The 24,826-nt window shown below is 45.3% G+C and overlaps 1 protein-coding gene across 12 annotated transcripts in view; it reads right to left on the bottom strand.

Annotated features, from left to right (window-relative positions):
• PTPRT (protein tyrosine phosphatase receptor type T) overlaps positions 1-24,497 on the bottom strand; it is a 554,909-nt gene extending 530,412 nt beyond the window's left edge. For 11 of the 12 annotated variants that reach the window (XR_014887677.1, XR_014887680.1, XR_014887679.1 and 8 more), the window contains exon 1: positions 23,945-24,497. Coding sequence is in view for 3 of the 12 variants with exons in the window: in XM_085241335.1 (XP_085097461.1) it covers positions 23,945-24,014 (70 nt within the window). In the remaining 9 variants the exon portion in view is untranslated. The remainder of the gene's footprint in view (positions 1-23,944) is intronic. The other variant, XR_014887683.1, reaches the window with a different exon arrangement.
• Positions 24,498-24,826: the final 329 nt, after the last annotated feature.

Raw genomic sequence — 24,826 nt, 5'->3', positions numbered from 1 at the left:
AATACCTAACAACCTTCCAGCTTCAGTAAGAACAGCTTCTACAAATTACTTTTTCTCCAAAATTCTGCTCTCCAGAAGCCTATAAGGCTGTCATTTCTGCTAGAGTTACTAAATGGGTTCTAGGTATGGGTTCCACACTTGTCACAGGGTGCCTGCGTTTTTACACTCTATAGAAAAGAAATAACTGTGATGCTGGAAGGCCTCATACTGCCTTCTGAAACTCAGCACAGTAGTGCAGAACAAGGAAGCTGATGTTATGCAGCTTCACAGATGAATGGCCTTGTGTCTCCTGACCTGTGCATGGATATGTGTACATGGACAGTATACCTAGAGCTTTGTAAGTGCCTGCATTGGGGCATGCTACTCGAACACCACTGCTGCCACACATCTAATGCATCTGAGAAGCTCTCAGTAGCACACTATGCACGTGATGTGCATGACAAGAGCATCTTGTAGCTCAGGTAAAGCAATTGAGCCAACCAGTCTGCAAAGCAACTGGACATGACCAAATTACATCCCAGCCATCCTCTCAGACAGGACTTCCTGATGAAATTGGGCACGTTCAGATAATGAGAAATAGGGCAGCTTCAAAGCAAGGCCTCAGAGGAAGCACTGTATGCAGAACCATCTCCAAAAAGACTAAAAGGAAGCATGGCTTTAAGTGTAACAGTTCTCTCCCCACTGAAATCAAGTGAGCCACATAAACATGGAGAAACTACCTTCAAACTGAAATCTAAACATGACTATACGGGAGCTAATAATCTCGAAAATAGCAGCACAACACAGATCTAAGTCTGCAATAGAAACCTTATTCACACATTTTGCCTCCCTCTTTTTAAAGCACAGTAGCTTCTACAAAATACCAAATAATTGATTTGTACAAATGTACCTCATTTATATGAACACCAGAAAACAGTGCCAAAATAAATGTGAAATGGTACAGTTTTGGTGCCACAGAGGAAAACATTGTGGTATTTGAGACGTGGCTAAGTTCACATGACATAATTTTACATTCAACATTTGTTCATCACAAGGTAAGGCTTCCAAAAATTGATGGCTTTATGACTAACTTGCTCTGTATGGACATGCAGATAAGGCAGGAGGTTTGGGGAGGGGTAATGGTGAGCCAGATGCTAACACTGCTCAGCAACAAAGGGGAGCAAGCACTAGAAGTGACAAACCCAATTGAAAGAAGTGCAAATAACGTAGGTTATGACTGTTCTCCCTTCCTTCTGGGAAGGCCTTCCCCTTCCCTGTGGGAAGTTTGATGAAGGCATCACAATTTTTTGTTTATTTCTGTTTTTTTTAAGTGTCGTCTGGTAGAAGTCTGGGCACAAAGTCTACAGAAGCGCAGGATCGTTATGAATTAAATTATTACTGATGCAAGAAATATAACGTGGCTGCACTAAATAAACAAAACGGTAAGACCAAAACTGGTCTGCTCCAGGCTGGGCACCTCGCTGCTGTAACTCAATTTTTTCCAGCACAATTGCAAAGCAAACAATTTGTTCTCCTTCAGACAAACCCCAAGTCTAGGCTGTGCAGCCTCAGCTTCTCCACTCTGAGACAATGCAAAGCCATCAAAGCAGCAGCTTGAATTCACGTGCTTAGAACCATCTGCAATCCTCCATTTACATTCAACATTAAATTGTGCTTCATTCTCTTCCACAAACTCGGTCTGACTCCAGCAGCAACTCCCATGCCTCTTCCAACATCCACATGTTAACCTCTGTAAGTAGAAGGATGGCTGCTCTCGAAAGTTCAAAGGAAAAACACATCTTCAGAGTTAAAGATACATCACAATACTTGTTGTTATTGCATCAGGAATGCAGGTGCTTCAGTTCTGATATGCTAAGATTTACACATACTGTTGTCATTACAGTTTTCCCTACAATTGCTTTTCTTCCTGCAGTACAGGGTGGAGATACGGAAAAGCACAGATACCACCATCACCAGGTGCAGACACAGCCACCCTCTCTCCTGAGGCCCAAAACCAATGCAATGCCATCAGCTGTAGCTCTGGCACAGAGCAGAGTGCTGTGGGAAGCATTATTTTCGAGCACTACAAGCAACAAGGAGAACCTGCAGCCTTCCAGCTACCACTAAAAGACCCCACAACCTTGCAGATCACTCGCTGCTATCACGAGCTCCATCTACAACTAACCCTATCTACTGCCTATAATATAATTCTTTTAATCTCAGCCTTTAAGATGCATAATTTGCATGCAGAACAGCTTATTATCAATCTTTTCACAAGCAAGAAAAACCACAAAGTCACTTTGCACAACTTCCAAAGCTAAGAGCTCCAAAAGAGATGAATCCACTCACTTGCAGCACAGCCTCCCATTAGTCAGGGCCAAGATGCTTCCCCAGAGCTATCATGCAGCTCATACAGCATGTGGGGATTGGTGTCAATTTGGATCGGTCCATGTAACAGGTATCTGATTTTCCACAGTATATTTTAAGTGTATTCAAACACCTTAAGGCCTCAATAGGTATTTTAACAGATCGAAAGAAACAAGTGAGTAAGGGCATTTTTGCCACCATTTACAGTTCAGAAGCTTTCAGGATTCGTGTTTAATCAGAGTTGGTTAGGATTATGGCTGAGTGATTATTTATTGACATGTGCACAGAGGGATGAAAACAGAATGGGATAATTGGTTCCTTGCCACAATAGCTGGCAATGGTTATTGACTTTTTTTTTTTAATCTGGACATCATCCCAAATATGATGCTGTAGATGCCAGATGAAGATTTATGTTCAGCAAAAGTGAAAGTACATGCAGAGCTTTACATATGTGATTAATTCTTTTAATATTGGGCCAAGCTACGCCCAGAAACTCATAGCTAGGTCCTCCATCTGCATATGCTACAGAGTACTTACACACATATACGTTATTTTCAGCAATCCAAGCAGAAAATCAAGTTGGCATTTAAAAAAAAAAATGGCATAGCAATCGAGCAAATTCAAAAGCACAGCTAAGATGCATTTCAGGCACTTGGTATGAAGCAGTAATCACAACCATTCTCTCGCAGCCCAATATTGAAATGAGGGAAAAGCAAATGTTTGCTTTTTCTGAGAAGGGTGATATTCCAACAGATGAGAAGTGTAAAAACCAAATATTGACAGAATGGAAGGGTGCACAGTCAAAGCAGCGTAGGGCCTTCATCCCCACTGGGACTCAAACAAAACACCTTCACCTCCTGGAAACGCTTGCTCTGTCATCTGAACTGCTGTAATAATCCCATCTGAGGGCTGCAAACGGAGATATCAGGCTCACAAGAGAAGATCACAGCAGAAAAAAAAAGATAGCTTAAAGATTGCCAGGACTCATCTGTTTCAACAACATCGAGTCAGGCTGGAGCTGACCCACCACCATTCAAATCAACGGAATTTCCAAGTATTTTGATGGGCCTTGGAGCAAACCCTTGGACACAGCTGCTGAATTAACACAGAAGCCTTTAAATAAACCCAGATAATGCCTTCATATCTCCTCTGTATGACTGAAGCTGAGGCCATACCTCAAACACTGTGTTCAGTGTTGGGTCCCTCACTACAAGACACTGATGTCCTGCAGCGTGTCCAGAGACAGACAGCAAAGCTGTGAGGGGTCTGCAGCACAAGTCTTATGGGGAGCAGCTGAGGGAACAAGGATGGGTCAGTCAAGAGAAGAGGAGGCTCAGGGGAGACCTTATCACTCTTCACAACTGCATGAAAGGAGGTTGTGGCAAGGTGGGGGTCAGCTTCTGCTCCCAGGTAACAGCAATAGGATGAGAGGGAATGGCCTCAGTTGCACCAAGGGAGGTTCTGATTGGATATTAGGAAAAACTTCTCAGAAAGAGTGGTGATGCAGTGTCACAGCTGCCCAGGGAGGTCATGCAATCACCACCCCTGGAGGTGTTCAAGAAACATGGAGACATGGCCCTGGGCATGGTGGGATGGGTTGGACTGGGCGATCTTAGAAGTCTTTTCCAACTTTAATGATCCTTTGATTCTATGAAGCTGTACGTATGCAAAATTCTGCTGCTTATGTTTTACCTCCAAGAAGCATCAATGAAAACAAGATTGATCAGGAATAGATTTTTTTCAAACTAAAGATTAATCTATTGACTCTACTCCAAACTTCCTGTTTTAAGCATCCTTCTCCCTTTGCTGAAAACTGCCAAACCCAAAAAGACACTGTCTCAAATATTCAGATCACAATATTTTCACAGACTTTTTTTTAGCACTACATTAGCAAAGGAATTCCAAACAAAAGCACAGCATTTACATATGGGGTCACTAATTCAGTTCCCAGCTTCATTAGAAGAACTCTCTTAAGACCTTCCCAGAAGCATCTGTGCCCTCTGCTGCACTGGGCTGAGCACACAGATATAAACACAGCTCAAACCTTCACAGTTATAAAATAAAGACACCAAAAATCCCCAGAATGTTAAAAAAATCACGGTAGGAGAGGCCACATGGCTGTGAGAGCAGGGTCATTTCCTACAAGCTTTCTCAGCAGAGATCACTAATTGGTGTGGGGAGTTCAACGCACTTTAATATCCTTCAGCTCAAAAAGAAACCCAAGAACATTATTTCCCTGAGCCTCTGATTGGGGCTGAAATTGCAGGTTTTTATAGAGATGTATGCATGTTCTGCTGTGTTTAAAATGCTATATATGTATATATGTGTATTTTCTACAGCGTAGAAAATACTATTGGGGTTGGGATGCATATGGAGCAGAGCAGCATGCCAAAACTTACTTTCAAAGTTCAGCTTTCAGCAGATTCCCAAAGCTAGCACAAATCCACTATCTTGCTATCAAATTCTGAAATAATTCTGCATCTGCAGGCAGACACCCGTTGGTAATTTTGATAAGCAGTCTGTGCGTATTTACAATTTAGCACAAATATTAAGAGATATGGAGGAGGGTGCTGAAAAACAGAACTCAGCTGTATGTGCAAGGCTTTATCTCTATGCAAAACAGTGCTACGAGGAAGCAGTTGAGGAGCTGATGTGAACTTCTTTGCTTTAATACCTGCAAGTCAAGAAAAAAAATCAATGGGTTTTAATTGTAACACAAAGTAACATTTTGCTCTGAATTAAAGCAAGAAGTTTCCACATTCTCTGCTAAAGAAAGCTTTCAAACAAGTGTTTATTTGGTATTGATCAAATTTTTTCTCATCTATAAAAAAATCTCCATTTATATTATACAAGGTTGAAACTGAAAAACTTTGTCTCCAGCAGAAAAAATAAGCAATGAATGTAGTGAAAACTTTTTTTTTTTTCCCCCCCTCATTTTTCCCCTAGAAAGACTGGCTGGGATAGTAACTGTGTTTTTACCACAGTCACACCTTAGGAAATGCACTGCTGTCCAGGAGCCCCTGGGCTTCTTCAGAGCAGACAACAAACAAAAGCACACACTTCTTTAATAGGTTTTTGTTGCATTTTCCTTTCTTTTTTAATAGATGCAGTCAGTTGCAGTGGTAGGAAGTTAAACTAGGGTCCTTAAAGTAATACAGCTCTAGATTCCCAATTAAAAAGTCAGGGAAAAAAGGACTTTTAGAGCCAGAGCTCTGGAATACCAGGTTACAAATCGCAGCCCTTTAGTTACGTGATATCCCAAGCCTTCTTCACATTTCAGTGTTCAAGAATCCCGTCACCATGGGATTTCTGCACCCAGAAGCTGTGGCCGAGGCTGCACTGGGTGGAACCCAGCAGCAGATGGTCAGAGCTCAGTGCTAGCCTGTACATTGGGGTGAAGGGAGCTCCACTTATTCAAACTCAGGGTTCACAGAGAATCACAGAAAAAGCCAAACCAAGTCAGCAGTTCTCACCTATCCAACCCCAAGCGGTGTTTTCCTGCGTTCTTACCCCATTCCTCATTTTTACAACCCCTCCAGCTCTCCTTCGGCCTCCTCTGTGTTTCCACACATCAGATCTAAAGATCCCTGAAGCAGCTTTACAAAGTACATCAATCTCAGGCCATTTGTCAGCATGACTGACACCTGCCTCCCACCCAAACGCTGCTCAAAGCAGGAGGTACAAAAGCAGGGCAGTGCTCAACACACAGACGTGCTCAGCACTGCCTTCTTTCCCCTCCTACCCTCTGCTGAGGAAAGGAGCTTTCTTTCAAGTCAGTGAATAACGCTCCTTACAGCACAAGTCTTTGCAGGGAGCTCTCTTAAATCCTCTGTAGAGCAGCAAGTCACCAAGGAGATGAACAACAGCCCAAGTCCTCGCCTTCCTGCACCAGCACAGCTGGCAACAGGTCCTACAGGGAAGCACACAAAGCAAAGCTCAGCCTGGGATGCGCTGAGAAACAGGAACAGCACTTCTTTCACTAAAGAAAAAAAAAAAAAAAAACATCCACCTTCACAGCACAGCAGCTCAGCAGGGGCCATTTTTCCTCATGACTTCATTCAGGCCCTCCTCCTGAGCTTTTCCAGTTTCCTCGTGCTTCACAACTTGCTCTTCTGTGCTGCTATCCTTCTCTTTTACCACTCCTAAACAAGACGAGTGGCCAACATTACTACAGATTTCAAGTGGTAACATTACACACACTTGCAGATCCTCCTATAGAAGGAAACTGACTTTGTCTATATCCCAAACTAAAGAGCTAACAGCACACTGGCTTATATCAGAAGTAGCACAGCCAGCAGGACAGAAGGGCAGTCATCTGCCTGTACTCAGCCCTGGTGATGCTGCACCCAAATGCTCTGTTCAGCATTGGGCCCTTCACTACAAGACAGACACTGAGGCCCTGGAGCCTGCCTAGAGAGGGGCAGTGAAGCTGCACTGAGGGACATGGTCAGTGAGCATGGTGGGACGGGTTGGGGTTGGACTTGGTGGCCTTAGTGGTCTTTTCTAGTCTCAAAGATTCTATCATCCTTATGCCAGTTAAGATCACATGTGGTTATTAACACAATTTGCTCTGAGCATACCACTGAGTTCCCCAGACTGGGAATAATAATGTGGAGTTCTCCAGTTCTGAGAAGATGGGGCATTATGACTGGGAAATATCCTGTCTGGACAGACTCAGGTCTTCTAAAGACCTTTTGAAGACACTGCTAAGGGCTGCTCTGATCCAGCAATGGCCATTCCCTAGCAAGTACTTCAAAACCAGCCAAAGCCTCTCCAGAGCCCAAGAAGAACCTGAATAACGGCTATCAGCTGGTCCAGACAAGAATAATGATAAACCAGGAGATCATGCAGACTCAAAGGAGGAGAGATTCAGCTATGCAGACTTTTAACCTCACACTACATGCACAAGTCTGCATAAACACCTCCATCTTTCCTCATTACAGCAGCCAAGCTCACAGCAGAGAGGCCTGCCCTGAGCTGTGTCTTGCCCTGCTTAATGCATGAATTCTAATTCTATTAAGTGCGTTTTCAAGACTACTTGCAGCTTACAGACTACTGAAAGCAGGTTGCCAAATTCATCCTTCTGCAAATCATTGAAGTCAATAAGATTGCTCCAAGGAAGCACAGCAGCAGGGCTATCAGTCCAGTAACAGCAACTGGAATTACCAGTGGAGCCCTGCACAAACCTTTGGATGTGAACAGCCATAGGCCAGCCACAACTGGGATGGTTTGGGTTGTCTGCACACTCACAGCACAAATGAGGAACTTCTATAGTTTTCTAGTCAAGTCTAACAACATGCAAGAGCCCTGCCTTTTTTTCCTACAAACATTATACAGCTCTTCAGATGTGAACAAATACAAATTTTAAGTATAGCGCTGGCAGAAAAAGGACTCTCCTACAATCTTGAAGGTATCAAATATGCAATGCTGCTTTGTAGCAGCACTCCCAATAAAAGGGTTTAGTGAAGTTAAACCACATACAGCCCTAAGTCATTCAACAGACCATAAAAGAGAATAAATCATTGATTTGGTGTTTTTTTTTTTTTTTTTTTTTCTGATTTACAGAATTCAAAGCACACTTAATTTATTTCTACAAAACCAAACAAGCTGGGCAGCAAAGATGCCTCCAGACTTGATGGAGTTCCAAGAAATCGCTTCAGGTCTGTAAAGGAGTAGAATTGTTCAAGATATCTTAGAAAAGTTTGAGCTGCTAAAAGAAACTACTCTAGAAATACACTGCACCAAATCTTTTTTTTTTTTTTTTTGCTGAGGGAATATATAAGCAGTATGTTTTTCCTCAAATGAAAATATAATAGCAACTGACAGACCGATTATTACCTTCCTCTATCTACTGGACAGGACTGAGACAGTAAATCAGGACAGCCTAACTGAATATACCAACTTATTCAGTGCAGCCAAATATTTGATGAAGCGCACAAATTGAAATACAATCAGACAAGAACCACCTGGGAAATTCTGTCTTATGTATCAATCACCTCCAATTAAAAATCTTTGTATATCTGTATGTATAAAAAAGACTATGTAAACCAGCTGAGAAATGCATTAAAGTTACACTAGCATGTGCAGGGAACCACAGTGTGTGCTCATGCAGTGTGTCCAACAAAGGGCCACAATGGTGACTGAAGGACTGGAGCACCTGACATGCACAAAGAGGCTGGGATAGCTTAGCCTAGAAGCAGGAAGGCTCAGAAGGATCTCATCAGTGCTTATAAAAACCCAATGGAAAAGCATAAGGATGACTAAACAAGACTTCTCCCCACACACACACACCAATGCAGAGGTGGTCAGAGTGGGATGCTGCCCACTGAGGTTGTGGCCTCCATCTTTGAAGATGTGCAAAGCCCACGTGGACGCAGCCATGAGGAACCTGCTCCAGGTGGTGGTCCTGCTCTGAGCACGGGGTGGGCTGGGCCATCTCCAGAGGTCCTAGCTCACCTCACTGAACTGATTCAGTCCCAACATCAATGCCATTTAGTGCAATACTTGGATAGCTCTTTACGTATACCTGAAATTGTAGGGAATTAAAGTTTTAGAACATTTTTAACTGCACGCATTCTCACTAAGACAGGACAAAATGAGTTATTTGTTAGTGGTTTTGAGGAAAAAATGAGATTCAGAAGTTCATTTGGACACTGCTTTCACTCGGGAAGGAAAATGGCATGTTTGAATAATACTATGCTTCAGCACTCTCAGATTTCTCTATCTTGTCTTGAAGTAAAGAAAGAATGACTTCGGTCCATTATAACCCAATGCCTAAAAGAAATGCATTAACCACATTAACCTTTTCCTCTACAATAATCGCACAGATCAATCAAAAATGAAAAAGACAGTCTCACCTCCAAAATCAGTTCTTAACCTCTCCAATGAAAAAGCAAATCTCTTCCACTTCCCAGCATTTGTGTATCTGCTCTTGCACCATCCTTCATAAAAGAATACTTTTCAGCTATGTGAAAAATCAGCATCTGCCTGCCTCAATGCCTCTGCCAGAACACCAACCAGAAAAGCAAATTCCAGGGCCCGTTTAGGATGGAGAGAGGTCCCCAAGAATTTACCCTGCAGATGCAAGGTAACCTTGTTCTACTCATTCAAGCACTGCTCCAATACACAACCCCCCAAGGCTGTTTGTAGTGTTGCTCTGATCAGCTGCAGGGAGGGCAGGAGCACAAACACGCACATGGGCACACATTTGGGTCAGGAGCTCACTAATAAGAGTTTGCTTTTGCCTGAGGAAGTGCAACATCCATTTTGGGAGGAGCATGACATCCACATCCTCTAGCGAATCCCTCATTTCTGTTGCTAAAGAAGTTGCACACAGTCGCTAACCCAAAGGAGCTCCCCAAAGATTACTGCAGTCTCCTGCAAATAGCCCCAGTTAAACCATCATTTGTCTCACCTGTCTCATATACAGGGCTCTAAAAGAGAAAATGGTTTGCTCTAAACCCCAACCTCTATTCTTAGCTACAAAAGGCAATCAGGACAGAATTTAAAACAAAAGTGTACAATGCTAAAATTCTGGAAAGCACTTTCTTCACTCTGCCTGTTCCAACAGGTGTTGGCAGTGGGACCAGGCACACAGGTTTAGGGAGGACCCATCATCCCATGGCAAGGTGCTGTGTGCCACTCAGGGTGCAGAAGCAAAGCTCCTTGCAGGTAAATTAGGCAGCTCTACTGTTTTCATTCAGCACGTATTCTTGCGTGTCAGCCGAGATCTTATCAAACCTCCTAGGGAAGAGATCACTTGGTAATACTGCCAACCTGAAAACACACTGCACCCATTGCTTTTCATCATAATACAGTGTTAACTAATCTTCCCCTGTGAGACAGAATAGTAACACGCATGCCATTTACAATAGATTGAGATATGAAAAAATTAACCAAGGTTATAAAACAAGGCCAGGACAGAGCTTATAGCAGAGGCCCTGGGTCTCCAAATGCCAAATCAAAGTGTGACTGGATATTCATCTGCTCCTCAAGAGTCACACAAAGCTGAAAGTATTCAAATATTATGAAGGGAGCACGCTTCTCAAATGGTACCATTTGGGTACAACATCCAGTGGGCTGCTTTGTTACCAAGAAAATCTCTCATTACTGAACAAGGCCAAGGGTTCGCCTACATCTGTGAGAGCTCCTCGATTCTCCCAGAAACACAGGAGCATGGAGAGCTGCAACATGCCTACCTCCAAAAGGTTAATTAGCAGTGAGCTGACACAGGAGCTTGGGGGAAGGGAAGGGCTTGATTCATGTTAAGTCTTCAAATACACTTTCTTTACATCTTGTCCCCATGTAATTACACATACACTGCAGATAACGCTCTTGTACCCAATTCACCTCACTACGGAGTGAGGATGTAAACTTCCTCTTCCTCCATAATCTCCTTGGAACTAAAGTTATTATCTAAAGAAACAGGTATCCTGGGGAACAGTACTTGGTACAACAAATAGCACCTCTGTATTTACTTTAATACATTAAGAAGGAAAGAAGGGAGCAGAGTCAAAGACAAGTCCAAGGAAAGCATCAGCCTGAATGCATGATACCTGCTTTCTCCACCTCATGCTATGCAGTAGTGCCCACGTGGCAAAGTAACATCAATAAACTGCATTGTAAGTTTCCAGGCTGTTTTGAGTTCCCATAGAGAGAAATCAGTTGTTCCAAAGTAGATGCCATTTCCAGTCACTGTCTCAACACACAGCCTTCCTTTCCTTCACTGATTTGATTCACAGATGAAACCGAATCCACAGCAGCAAAAGCATCCACGGTTCTTAGCAGGAGATGCTAAAAGGAGCAGCAGAGGCACTGCTGGCTGCCAGTGATGTGCAAGGCAAACCGGCACCTGGGAGAGACAAACCTGCAAGCTCCAGCCACAGCCCAGCACCAGCAGAAGACCACCAGAGCTCTGCTCCCTATTCCAACAGCACCACAGCACAGGCTTCCATCAAACCACATCAAGTTTGCATTTTTAAATCCAGGTTTTTTAAGAAAAATCCTGTCTTGGAAGAAGCTCTTAAAACTGTTTTAATTATGGAATTTTTCTTACCTTCTTGCCCTTCTTAGCAGAGAGGCATTGCAGGGGAGAGGAGAATTGAAAGAGGATTTCTAATAAATCCATTCACCTTTATGGCCTCGGAACGGGAATTATTCTGCATATTTATCAGGCACACGTTGAGAGCACGCAGGCACACACCTGCTGCTGCAGCACATAAATGCCTGCAATGGAATTTAACAGCACCAGTGGGCATTACCAGCAACACACTGGATGCAAGAGGAAAAAATGGACACTAGATACAGCTTGAAGAAGAGAGAGGAACAGGGGTAAGTCGGAAGCCTGAGGGTATATGAAGAAAAGAGATTTTTTTTTTTTATGAAACTCATTTGTTCTCAGCTCTGCAATAAAGTAAATATGGAGAAAAAAATAAAAGGGAATGGAACTGAAGTTAATTTTCAGGAGACAGAATATCCTCAAGTTGAGTGATAAATTACACAGCCCATTTCTCACCTCCTTTATTCTTTAATGTGATTCATATAATCAATTCAATTTAATTGCAGCAGCACTCGTTTCCCCACCCAGCTTTCTACTGTTTCAAGTTGAAGTGAACAAAGCACAGGATGACCTTAATTGCACATAACATGCTGATTTTGATCCAAACAAGTATAAAATGATTGCACCGTGAGACATCACGTAATAAATACGAGACATAGAGACACGAAATCTCAAACATTCCATCCCAGGCCAACTGCCAGCTCACGGCTCAAGCCTAAGCCACACTACCACCTTGGGCAGCCCTCCACAAAGAAAGCAGCCCTGTGCAGAGCTCACTGTATAGCTATCCAAAGCTTTGCTTGATAGGCTCAAGGCTGATACTGGAAAGCAAAAAGGGAGGCAGAATATTGTGCAGATGAGTTCACAATCACAAAGCAGCAGTAGAAGCCCCTGCCAATGCACTCATACCCAATGGAGAAGTCCCCAAATTTCTGTCAACTCTGGTTGCTGATGGGCATCCCCACCTTGAAGCAAGACAAAAAAAAGTACTATTATTAAAAACAAACAAAGAAAAAAAACAAGCTTTCAGAAAGTTATTTATTGGCCTAGCAAAAAGGTCATCCACTGAACCCTGCATCAGTCCTCCAGTAGATCCAACATTAAAGGACAAATAATTACCTGATCCCATACTCTTTCCTGCCATGGGTCCCTTTGTTGTTCCGTGCAAAAGATGGATGGTGCTCACTGAATGAGCAGCTATTCAATATTTTGTTTTAATCTTATTGTTAGCTGTGCGACCCCATGCATTATTTACTGCACGCTATGCAAACTGATCTCCACAGAGAGAATTATTAATTTCCTCTTGGATTTCTCTACAGCTATAGAATTTCTATTCCTTCACAACCGTGCACACACACACGCTCAGCAATGCCCCACAGCTCCTTCTTTGGCTGCTCCTGCTTCAGGGAGTCAGAGATTAAGAGAAGATAGCATTAATTCTGTATCCCCCTTGTGAAGCACCCAGGGCTTTTCAACATCCTCTGGAACTCGTACCAGCCCGACAAATGGGAAACAGCACCACTGATTCCAGCTGCAGCTATGGCTTCTTAAGCCCTCTGGATATCAAATCCAGGGTGTAAGAATCAGGTCCCACCAGGGTGACAACCAGCAGCCAGCCACCAAAACTGAGCTTTGAGAAAGTTAGCCAGTGCCACTAGGGAGGAATTGGGAGGGGTACACGATGCCACCATGCAATCTTCAATTCACTGCCACTGCTGATGAAGGCTGCACACACCCACTCTATTTCAGCCAGTTATTACCTTAAGTCCTTAGTTTGGAAACCGCAGTTGTGATCATTATCACCCATATGAGTACAAGAACAAGCATGGCACTTAGGAAGCAAGAGTGGATGTGCTGCGATCCCCAACCAAAGCCCAGTGCTGTCAAACCTGTCGTCTTCAGATACTTAATCAAATGAATTGAAAACTCACCCCATTAGTGGGCTAACATCCCTCACTTATTGCATGCTAAGTACGACATCCTCCTTTTTCTTGCAATACCTTTTCCCTCTTCAATAACTTTACAAGAAAGTTTGAAATTCAGAGAAAAAAAGCTAGCAGGGGATTCTTCAATTTTTTCCAAGGATTGAATTACTTTCCCTCTATAGATGGCTATTATTTCATCGTGCCTCAATTAAAACGTCTCAAGCAAAAGGGCTTCCACCATTTCCTTTGGGACACAACTCCACAGCCTCACAGACCTGCAATAAGGCTCTCCTAATGCTTAAAGTAAATTATGCTCTCGTTTCAGATCTCATTCCATTACCCTTGGTGCACATTAAGTAACTCTCCCTTCCTCCTCCTTTCCTCCAAGGTACTCTCCCCATCACAGCTGAGTTCTCAGCTGCAGATCTGGGAGCTAAATATATGTAGACTGCATACCTGAGCATTTAGATGTTGTACTGTGAGACATGGTTTAGTAGGGAAATAATAGTGGTAGGAGGATGGTTGGACTGGGTGATCATGGAGATCTTTTCCAACCTTGGTGATTCTATGCCTCAGTTGTACGAGGGGATAAGTTGTTGGTCACTTCCAGGTCCTCACAATAGTTTGTCACTCTCAGGAATACGATGATGCCCGGATATGTTCAAGGCAGCAAAAAATAAATCCCAAGCACATAGTGAAGGCAGAATATCTGACCTGCTGCTTATGCAAATCACAACCATTTACTTGCTTCTTTTCAAAGTCATTTCAGTCACGTGAAAATATTCTGTCAACTGCCAGTCCTCTCAGACTCCCAGCATTGCTCCCAGATCTCTCCCATTCAACTCTAACTCCATGAATTTACTCCAAATCCATATTGCAGTATTGCAAAACTGCAGTTTCACGAGGTTGGGGTGAAGTTTCTGCCTCTAGTTTATAACTTTGAGGACTTGATGTTATTTCCCCCACTTCACCATCACTAAGAACAGAGGAACTGCTTCCAAATTTTTCCTGAACTTTAATGAGGGGAAATGACTTCTTGTACAACAGGAGCTATCACACTTCCACTGATACAGGCACAGGAGCAAAGAAAAAGCCTCTTTAAAAACAACAACTACAAATAGGAGTGATTTAATGGGGGGGGGAGGGAACTGCTGAGTGACCTTCAGCCAAGAGCAAGACTTGGTTCCAGAGAATTACATCTCAGCTATTTGCAAAATAAGTCTCTGTTATTGCTAGAAGAGCATCAAAGTGTGAGAGTAAAACAGGTGTCCAATGCAGCTATACTCAGTATGCTAAGCGTTGACACTAGAAATGCAAAGAAATGTAAATAAGTACATTAGAAAACATTAAAAAACTTTGACACTCTGAAAAGCTTTATAATAAGAGATGCAAAGTAGAGACTTGGCTTCAGAAGGGTAGCTTCTGCTGGGTAGGTTCATCTAAGGACAATTAATTATACTTTCTTATCTTTGCAGGCTCTGGCCTTGGCAGTCTCCAGAGTTATCCCTGTGCCAACAGAGACAGCGGTTGTTTATTTCCAAGCTTTCCGCTTCTCTGAGTATTACAACCACGTGCTGATATCTGTTAGTATATAAACCATCTCCCATTTTCAAATCATACAAATATAGTCACTATTTCTCCAGGAGACCCTACTTGTAATGAAGGCAATTTATTGGGAAGCTGAAACATTGCTTCACCATTGTAGAATGCAATAGTACGAATGTGAATATTCATTGAAAGCAGAAATGCCTTTAAAGAAGTATACTTGGGGCCTCCTATATGGCTTACTGAAAACTGTTATTTTGCATTAAATTACACGGACTTTTTTCCTTCCAATTCACATTAGAATGTTTGAACCCCAAGAACAGCAGAACTGCTCATTTCAGAACAGCTGTTTTCCTTCAAATCAATTTTCAGATCGCAGTCATGTAAACTTTTCAACTGGGCTTAGAAATTAATGAAGATTTTTCTCCCCCACAGAAATTAAACGGAGGGTCCAACCCAGCCAGGCAGCATCTGAGCAGTCAGCTGTGCCCCTGGCAGCAGGGCTCTGCATGTGTTTGTGTGGGGGGGGAACAGGAGGGAACTGTCTGCACTGCTGGCACAGGGACAGGCCGGCGCTGTCTCTTTTCTCATCTCTCTTGCAGGAAACCCAGGCATCCTAAAGGGAATGAAGTCAGCACTGGCAACAAAGCCACTGACCCAAAAGCTGAATTTATCAGACTGCATCCTGTAGAATTTCCAAAAAGCAGGGGTTTTTTTCCCCCCCCTCCTGGAAGGAAGAAGGTGCAAGGAGATGCAGTTGGCTCAGCTTTCTGATGGACATAACTTGTGAAGCATAACTGTGGGTGCCATGCACAAGTTCCAGGGTACCTGGATGCTGCTGCTCTCTCAACAGCTGAGTGCAGGCAGTGAGGGTAAGAGCATTTTGCAAGATGAACATCAGTCTTCGCTTGCTGCATGCTCATTCTCTCTCATTACTAAAATAAGCAGCACACAACCATACCATAAATACAGCAGCGCTCGCAGGAAGAGATCTCTAAAGTATCAGTCAGTAACAACAGGGGAAACTCGCTGCTGTCAGGTTATAGGCTCTTAAAATATTAAGTGATTGGCAGACATAGCAGTGAAGCTCGCACACTCTTCTAAGCAAACACAGAATGGCTTGTTAATAAATTGAAAGTGTTCTCATCAGCCTGGGTTGTGAAAAGAAGCTCAACCACTTTGAGAAAACACCACAGTGCAATTGAGGGAGAATAATAAAAAAAATTACGCGGCAGCCCATGTTCTGGCCTAAGGGCCAACTCTTTAGCAACAACAAGCCTTCTTCCTAGCTGGCAATTAGCTTAGGGAAAGGGAGAAGAGAAGCGATGGCAGCGACAGCCGCCCTCAGAAGCTGCAAGCAGCAGCAGCTGCCGAGCTCTTTCATGCCTGCTCCCTCCCCAGGCCCATGCCAGCAGGTTTCCCTTCACCTTTCATGTCTTATTTCATGCTTCTTCCCTTCCTCTTCCTCCTTACGACAACCCCATACCCACATCCATTGCCTCTTCCTCGAGCATCCCCCATCAGCAGCCACCATCACTGCTCCCATTTCTTCTTTGCTTTTACAGCTCGGAGATGAAAGCCTTCTTCAGGGTACAAAAATGGGTCGTTCTGCCTCTGCAGCACGTATGGTTATCTCGGAGTTGTTACGCACTAAAGCGAGCACATTAAGTTTAAAAGAATAAAAAGGAGAGGAAAAAGGACTTCAATACAAGATGCTCACTAAGGGAGAGGATCTGATACTGGTACAAACTGACAACTGCCCATCAAGCGCACAGCAAGAAGGAAGACGAGCTCCTAAACATCCACCACAGGCAGGTCTTCCTGCCCACCATGGATGTATGCACATGTGGCTCTTGGAAACAGCCCTATTTGCTTTACAGGTAGCCCACACAAGTTTATACTGATGCTGTTCAGGCCTTGGGAACAAAGGAGTAAGATTTAAAGTATAATCTTTCATCTACACATTTGAATTACCACCAAGATATGGAATATTTCTATTAAAAAAAACAACTAATTATGGTGGAAATACACAGTGCTCTACAGTTCCATCAACAACTGCTTCTTTTAGGGTGTTTAATTGACACCTAGAGGAAAAATGAGATTTGGGCTGCCATCAAGAAGGGATATGCTGACAGAAACCTCTGTTTAGGAAAGGAGAGCCATCAAGTGCAGCAGCTCCCCATCTTGCTGACGAAGTGCTCTTCTGTTTATCCATTAAGTACTGCTGCAATTCCAGCAAGTATTTCTACAGGAAAAGAGCCCCCTCCATATCAACCAAACTCCATTAATTCCCTTCTCCTGACTTCAAGCCCTCCTTCTGCTGGGCAGTCTCAGCCACACACACTTACACCAAGAGACACTTGGTGTAAGAGACCACCTGCCTTCATCACACTCATAAGGAAAAGTGCATAGCATGAACAGAACCCTCAGCATGGTGTTTTCATTTAAAAGAGGAGCCTGAAAGCACTGCACATTATCACTATTTGCTTATTGAAACCTTCCTTCTCGTTTGCAAAGCTCCATCCTCCATCGCTGAGGAGCTGGCCTTTGAACTGATGCTCAGGTAGTGGAGATGCACTGACACAGGTCATTCTGGTAACACCGACAAATTCAGCAGTACCAGAGTCAGCAAAAGCACATTTCAAGGTGAATAGCCCCAGCACAGTTCAAAGGCCTATTTCTGCTCAAAGAGGTAATAGCATTTTCTTCAGATTTGAGAAGATCCCCAACATAAAACAAAATGGATGAATTCAGGATTAAAGTGCAGTTCTCTTCCTATTGTCATCCTTCATAACTTCGCAGAGGAAAAGCAGCAAGTCAGCCCTCCCAACACAGCTGTGTGAGCACTGAGCCCGGGGTTGTTACACGGAATCACAGGAACTGCTCTGGTTCCCCAGCCACTCAACAAAATCACTGAGTGGGATCAAAGCTGAGATTACAGCACTTGGAGGTGATACTGGTAAAAAACATGAAGACAAGGAAGGACTTCCACAAGTGCATTGGATAGAAAAAGGAGATTGAAAACAGACATCCCCAACCCACTGACAAATAAGACAGGAGAACTAGTGACAACTGACTTGGAGAAGGATGGAATTAACACTGAAGTTAATACCCTTGTTTATGATAATGATCTTGACTTCTGCAAGGCCTTGGACATGGTCCCACATCATATTCTTTATGTTGGAGATATATGAGCTCAAAGGGTGGACGTTTCAGTGGAAAGGGATTGGTTGGAAGGTCGCAGCCAGAGAGTGGTGCTCAAAGGCTCTGTGTCCAGGTGGAGGTCAGTGATGAGCGGTGTCCCCAAGGGGGAATAGCATAGTTAGTGCAATAGAAGGAAGGGATGCCATCCAGAGCAACCTAAACAAGCCCCAAAGGTGGGCTCGTGTGAACCAAATAAGGTTCAACAAGGGCAGATGCAAGGAGATCGACTTATATTTGGGATTTCCCTGATCCATGTACAGACAGGGAGAAGGCCTCCTTGAGAGCAGCCCTGCTAAGAAGGACTTTTGGTCCTGGTAAATGAAAAGCTTAACACGAACCAGCAGTGCGTGCTTGCAGTACAGAAGGCCAACCGCATCTTGGGCTGCATCAATAGAGGGCCATGTGGCAGCAGGATGAGGGAGAGGATTAGTGCCTGATTTAGTGGTTAGCCACTGCCCACAGCACAGAGATTGGAACTAAGCAGTCTCAGAAGTCTGAGGTCCCTTCCAATCCAAGCCAGCCTATAATTCTATGATTTTAAGTTAGTACTCAATGGGAGCCAAGAGGTGCAGGAGCAGAACAGCATATGGTCATCAAAATGAAAACAATTTAGAAACCCAGACACCACCACATCTCAGCAACTTCAGCACAGAACATGGAGGCAAAACCCAGATCCTTGAGCAGAACTCAGATCTGGTACAGAAAAATATGTTGCAAAAAAAAAAAAAAAAAAAACAATTTAACAGGCTACAATGAGACTATCTTTCCATCATACAGGTGCATGCAGACTGGACATTACTCAAACGTAGTTCATTTCTACTACTCATAGTACTACCTGACAGATACCTGACAGCAACCTGCCAAAGCAATTAAGACCAGAACATTTACTGCCAGCCTCACCACTTCTGCAGCAGCCTGGCTGCATGGGAGCTGCACTTGAGGCAGGATGGGGCCTTGGGCAGCCTGATCTGGTGGGGGGCAGCCAGCCCATGGCAGGGGTTGGGACTGGGTGGGCTTTGAGGTTCCCTTCCAACCCAACCATCCTGTGATTCTATGCTGTTTCTTGCAGCACATGCCGTGCCCTCCCATCCAGGTTGGGCAGCATCCAACATCTCTGAACCATGGTATGATGGATAGGATGTATTTACCAGATATTAAAAAACAAGTGGCTCTGATTAAATGATGTATGGTCTGATTAAGACACAGGAATGATCTCTTCTTCCATCAAGATAGATCATCTTTAGAGCTTGCAATAATGAACACTAGAAGCAATTGCACATTGGTTACAAATGTACAGCAGGATAGGGCCAGGCTGTACAAAGCCTTTCACGATGCTGTGACAGTGAGCAAGCAACATCCAGGTGTAAGAGGTGACAGGTAAATAAATTGCATTTCCCCTCCAAAAAGCAAGTATCACTGCAATGAAACAATTCCCAAGCAGCACAAGGCAGTACAAAGAGGTTGCACACCATCAGCAGAAAAATGGGAGAACTGTAAAATTCAAGTGGCACCAGAAAAAAAAAAGTGTCTTGTCCAAACACTGTGGTTTAAATGAGCCAAGTAATACTACCCCATAAAATGCTCAGAAGTGCCATGAAATCCAAGTGCACCACATTCTTCTCAGAAATGAGAACCAAGCAGCATCAACCCAGGAGAGCTCTCCGGGACCAACCACCAGGTGACACAGGAGGCTCTGTGCACTGCAGCTTCCAGCAGCCCATCACAGCAGTGACCTCCAGACACTGCTGTTCTTTAAGTCCTCTGCAAGGACAGCCTCGTCTACCAGCATACCTACAAGCACTCTTTGAAACTTCATTGCACGTTGTGTCTGTGCATTAAAAGACACTCGGGAAACACTCCGAAGCGGTTTCCAGACTAAATTAAGAAGTGTCTCTCTAAAGGATGCATGCTTCGTGCAGAGATATACACACACTCCTGCTGCTCTTCACCCAAATACCACGAGTTTTTATGAAAACTGGCCAGCTAAGCTCCAGTATTTCTAAAATGAAACAGACCAGCAGTGCTCTTACTGCTCCCAGCAGCCAGCAAACCCACCCATGCCCCAGCACACCTCAGCAGCTGGGTTTCCCACACCTCTCTGTCACATTTGCACACCGACAAAATATTTCAACTCAGGAGTTCCCATTCAAGCATAGAACGCATTGATATATATTAGTTTACCCCATTTATAAAACTATAATGGATGTTAACGGAAGCATAACCACCATTATGATGAATAACAAGCTTAAAAAAACCCACTAAACACAGAGAGAATGAGAGACACACTAATCCTGCGCTGAAAGCTATTCAGGGGGATTGTCAGCGCAGTGCTGAACTGATCAGTTTATTTCTTTTTTCTCATCTTCACTTAACTGGATTTTATATACAAAAGTAGATGCTCCCGTGAGAAACAGCCCCTGATGGCAGCTGTTTTTTGGGAGGTTCACGAAGCCTCAGACCTACATCTTTACCACTACACAGGTTTCCATGGCAACAGATGGCGGTGCCTTTGAAAAAATACTATTATATTCTAGAATAAGTATCCCAAATCATTCCTGCAATATTACCTGGAGCACGTGGGCCTGCACAGAGATTCTGAGGCTCTATGGAAGTACAATTAAACGAGAGCAGCAGAGCTGAGGGACTCTCGGAAGGGCAGAGGGAAAGAAGGGCTTTGCATTTGCAGAACCAGAACTCGGATCCACGAACACCTTTGTGCACAGCGACCTTTCACAGCCCCTGTAAGGGAGGCAGCTTCGAGTCACCTTTTTAATATTATTTATTAGAAAACAAATCAAAGCAGCCAGGGATGTAAAATAAAGTTGAATTGTAGCGCAAACAGTTCCCCAGTGAGAGTGAAAAATGATTATTGAGTTAAATGGCTGCATTGTTAACAATTGCCACACTGAGTAGCTTACTTGGAAAGATCCATTTTTCACTGCCAATTTACTGACAGCGAAATCCACGACTCAATTAACTCCTGGGAAATTAATTCATTTCCCTCCCAAATCCTTCCAGCTCGGTCCTTCACCCCCATCTCCTCTCCCTTTGATGCCCAGACAAACCCACGTCACAAACCATCCAGCGCCGTAACTCTGTGATGGGCAGCAGCCTGAAAGCAAACAGCCACAGCTCAGTGGCAGGGAGCACAGATAAACGAGCAGGAAAAAAAAAAAGATATATAGATAAAAATATAAAAGATTGACACTGACATCAGAAGATGACCAAGTAGCCAGGGGAACAGTCCCAGCACAAACCCACTGGACAATTTCCCCCTCCAGATGCCCTTTCACAGCTGCAAATGAACTTTAATGTCCACAGGCTCCGCTTTCTGGTGTTAAAAACACACAAAGGGCTGTAGTGAAGTGCACAGCAACCAGCAGGATCTTCCTTGTAGAGCTGCACACGTGCTTTTGGGAAAACATCCTGCTTTAATTTCTGAGCTTCTGCAAAATCAACAGCCACTGGAACTACCTGCTGCTACTTTATAGAGTCACAGAATCACCCAGGTTGGAAAAGACCTCCAAGATCACCCAGTCCAACCATCCCAAGTACCACCCATACTTCCCCACTGAACCACATCCTCAGTACAACATCCACACATTTCCTGAACACGTTACCCATTCTATGGGAAAACAGAGGAACTGAAGTAGCAGCCAGCCCCAGAGCCACCCAAAAGTTCAGCACCCACAAGCACACCTTTGCTGGTAAGCACAGAGCTCAAACGCAACCCAAAGCGGCTGCTGGGGGAACTTATAAATAGAAAACACCGAAATTACGTAAGGAAATAAATGTCAGCCTGCTCCCTCTGTACGAAGCCACACACTGCAAGTAGGAGGCGGCCAGCAGCCTGCTGTAGGGCTGCAATATCTCCAGTTTCACACGCTGAGGATAACGGAAAGCAGCAGGTAAGAATTTAGCATCGTTCTGCCTCGACTCGTGGCTGCGTTAACTGTCGTGTCGGGAAATAAACGAGAACACCACCAACTCCTCGCCCAGTGGGTTCCCAACTTCTTTCCCCTACAATTTCGGGATGTCCGAGCGGCAGCAACGCGCCGGGCTTCGGAACTCCATCACAGCGAGACGGCAGCACAGACGGCCCATAGTTATGGGCACAGCACCACCCGATGGGCGATGCGGGAACGCGCCGTGCGGGGACCGCAAACCCCACAGAAGTGTAAGAGGCAAAGCGTGGCCGAGCAACTTCGGCCTTCCCTTCCTTTTTTCTCCCCACAAAACTATCAGCAATGCGGAGCACGCGGCGCTCAGCTCCACGGTGGACCTGCAGGGGAGGAAGCTCTGCTTGGAGTTCAGCACACACAGCTCCGACAGCACGAAAGGCAGCCCCTCTTGCTTTGAGCAGCAAAGAGCACACAGAGAGGAGGTGAAACGCTGTTAATGGTTAGGAAACCCCACGGTCACTATTCCTGCAAAACCAACGCTGAAAGCCAAACACATACCGTGGCTTCCTGAAAATAAGGATTAGCCAGATGCTTCCATTAAGTTCACACACACTTAGCTCATATCATATTGCTGTTTCCCTCAATTTCCAGTGTTTCTTGCCCCCTAAAAAGTTCACCACTTTCACTGAAAAGCCTCTTTCTTAGCGCCTGGCTCAACAAATTCATCAGAAGGCACAGATCTCACTCCAAGCGATACGACACACACTGCGAACCCAAGAACACCTTTGGAACAGAAAGGACAAAAACAGCCCCACATATCACTTACTCAAGGAAGAAGCTCCTTAACTAGGTTAGACTTCCCATCTTCCTAACAACTCTGCGGCTATGTGCAGTTGCCTAGCAATGTCAACACGGTGCCGTGGTTTTGCCAAAGCACTGATGGATTACAGCATCCCCTCTGCCGAGCTGGGGGTTCAATGCCTGCCCAGCCCTCCCCATGCCAAACTTTTCCAGCCGTGCTGCACCGAAGGTATTATTTAAAGGCATACATAGTGCTGGCTGCATGCTCAGCATCTGCTGCTCTGTGCACTAGTTCTGTTTTAAAGAAGAGAGACGAAGTCATCAGGGCTCTCAGTCTTAAGGCATGGAACCCCATCTCCAGCACTGAGATTCGTCACTATTAAGCAACAACAAGGAGAATTTTTATTTCCTATAAAATCTTCCTCATCTGTATACAATCAAAAGTAGAAAAACTAAATGCATTAAGTCAGGAAAGGGGAATGTTACAACTGTTGTATTGTCCAGCGTTAAAGGGAAACTGCAGTTAGACTGTTTCATATTGAAATATCTGAGGGAAGAGCCAAAACTACGCACATCTTTCTTTCACCCACAAAACGGAACAAGATGAGAAGCCTGCACCTGTCGTCTCACAGCCATTCGAACTATGCCTAAAGGAACTTGTAGGAGGGAGAAATAGCAGGCTGCTATTAATGTACACATGCCAGGGAGCAAAGTATTCCTTAACTGAGCCACGGCGAGAATGACAGCTGGGAAGGAGCGGCTTCCCAGGGAAAGTTACTTGAGCAGCGAGATGAGAAGGGAGAAAAATAATCTGTCCCCAACTCCTGGAAATAACACGAAACGCTCCTCCGAGCCGAGGAGCTTCCAGGCAGGAGCCCTCCGGGGCCGCTCCTCCTCCCGCAGCCCGGCCGGCTCGCAGCGACAGGTCGCGGAAGGGACTCCAAGTCCGGCAAGGAGGCGGCGATGCTCAGCCCTCTCCCCGCACAACTTCCCGAGCAGCCCCGGCCCGCGGGCACCGCCGCGACCCTTCCCGGGCCGAGCCGAGCCCCCCCGGCCCGCACCGCTCCGATCTGCCGCGGGGCTCCGCCGGAGGCAGGGCTGAGGCTTGAAGAGTTGAGGCTGCCGGTGGTCGGCACGCCGCGAGAACCGGGCACTACCCTTACCTGGGAAAGCCTGTCCGTCCGCCTCGTGCAAAAGCCGCAGGAGAAAGACGATCGCGGCGAAGCCGGTCATCCTTCCTCGGACCGAGCGAGTTCACCGCCCGCCTTCCCCGCCGCCGCCGTGCCGCTGCCTCCCCTCCGCTCTCCCCCGCATCGGAGCTCGGGCGGCAGCGGCGGCGGCCCCGGCAGCCGGAGCCGCGGTGCTGCTCGGCGGAGCCGCCGAGTGGCGGCGGGGAGCGGGGGGAGGCGGGCGGAGGGGACCCCCCCCCAGCGGCCGCGCCCGCGCAGAGCCGCCCCGCTGCCCCGCCGAGGGGCACAGCCCGGCTCCCCCTCCTTCGGATTGAAAGCCGTCCTCCGTCGCGCCTGGCGGTTTGTTTTTTGTTGTTTTTTTTTTTTTCCTCCCCTCTCTCTCTTCTTTAAAATCCCGTTCCAAGCCCGGCTGCGCACACCACGATCTCCTATCGGTAGCGGCTGAAGTGCAGCATCGTGCAGCGAATCTCGGGTTCCTGCTCCTGCCCGCTCTTTCTAGCGGGGATGGAGCGCCAATGCAGCGATCTGCGCTCAGCGGGGACGGGGCAGAGCCGGGAGGAGGGACGGAGCGACCCTCTGATTGGGGGGGGGGGGCGGCGGCAAGAGTTCGGGATTCTTTGTCAGCAGCTCGCTGGGCGGCTGCTGCTGAAAACAGTCGTTTTCGTCATTATTCACTTTTGAGAGAGTTAACCGCTGAAGACCGAATCACACCGCGTAGTGCTGCACGCGGGCTGTGTACACAGGCACTGTCTCGAGCAAAATAATTTAAAAAAAATCGCTTTCCATAGGCAACTGTACCAAAACAACACACTTTAAAAGCACTAAATCAGGATACATCAATATTGATCAGCCACC

The sequence above is a fragment of the Meleagris gallopavo genome, chromosome 22 (genome assembly GCF_905368555.1).
Source record: "Meleagris gallopavo chromosome 22, MGAL_WU_HG_1.1, whole genome shotgun sequence".
Lineage (NCBI taxonomy): Eukaryota > Metazoa > Chordata > Aves > Galliformes > Phasianidae > Meleagris > Meleagris gallopavo.
The sequence above is the reverse complement of the archived record's forward strand: the minus strand, read 5'-3'. Positions and strand labels throughout refer to the sequence as shown.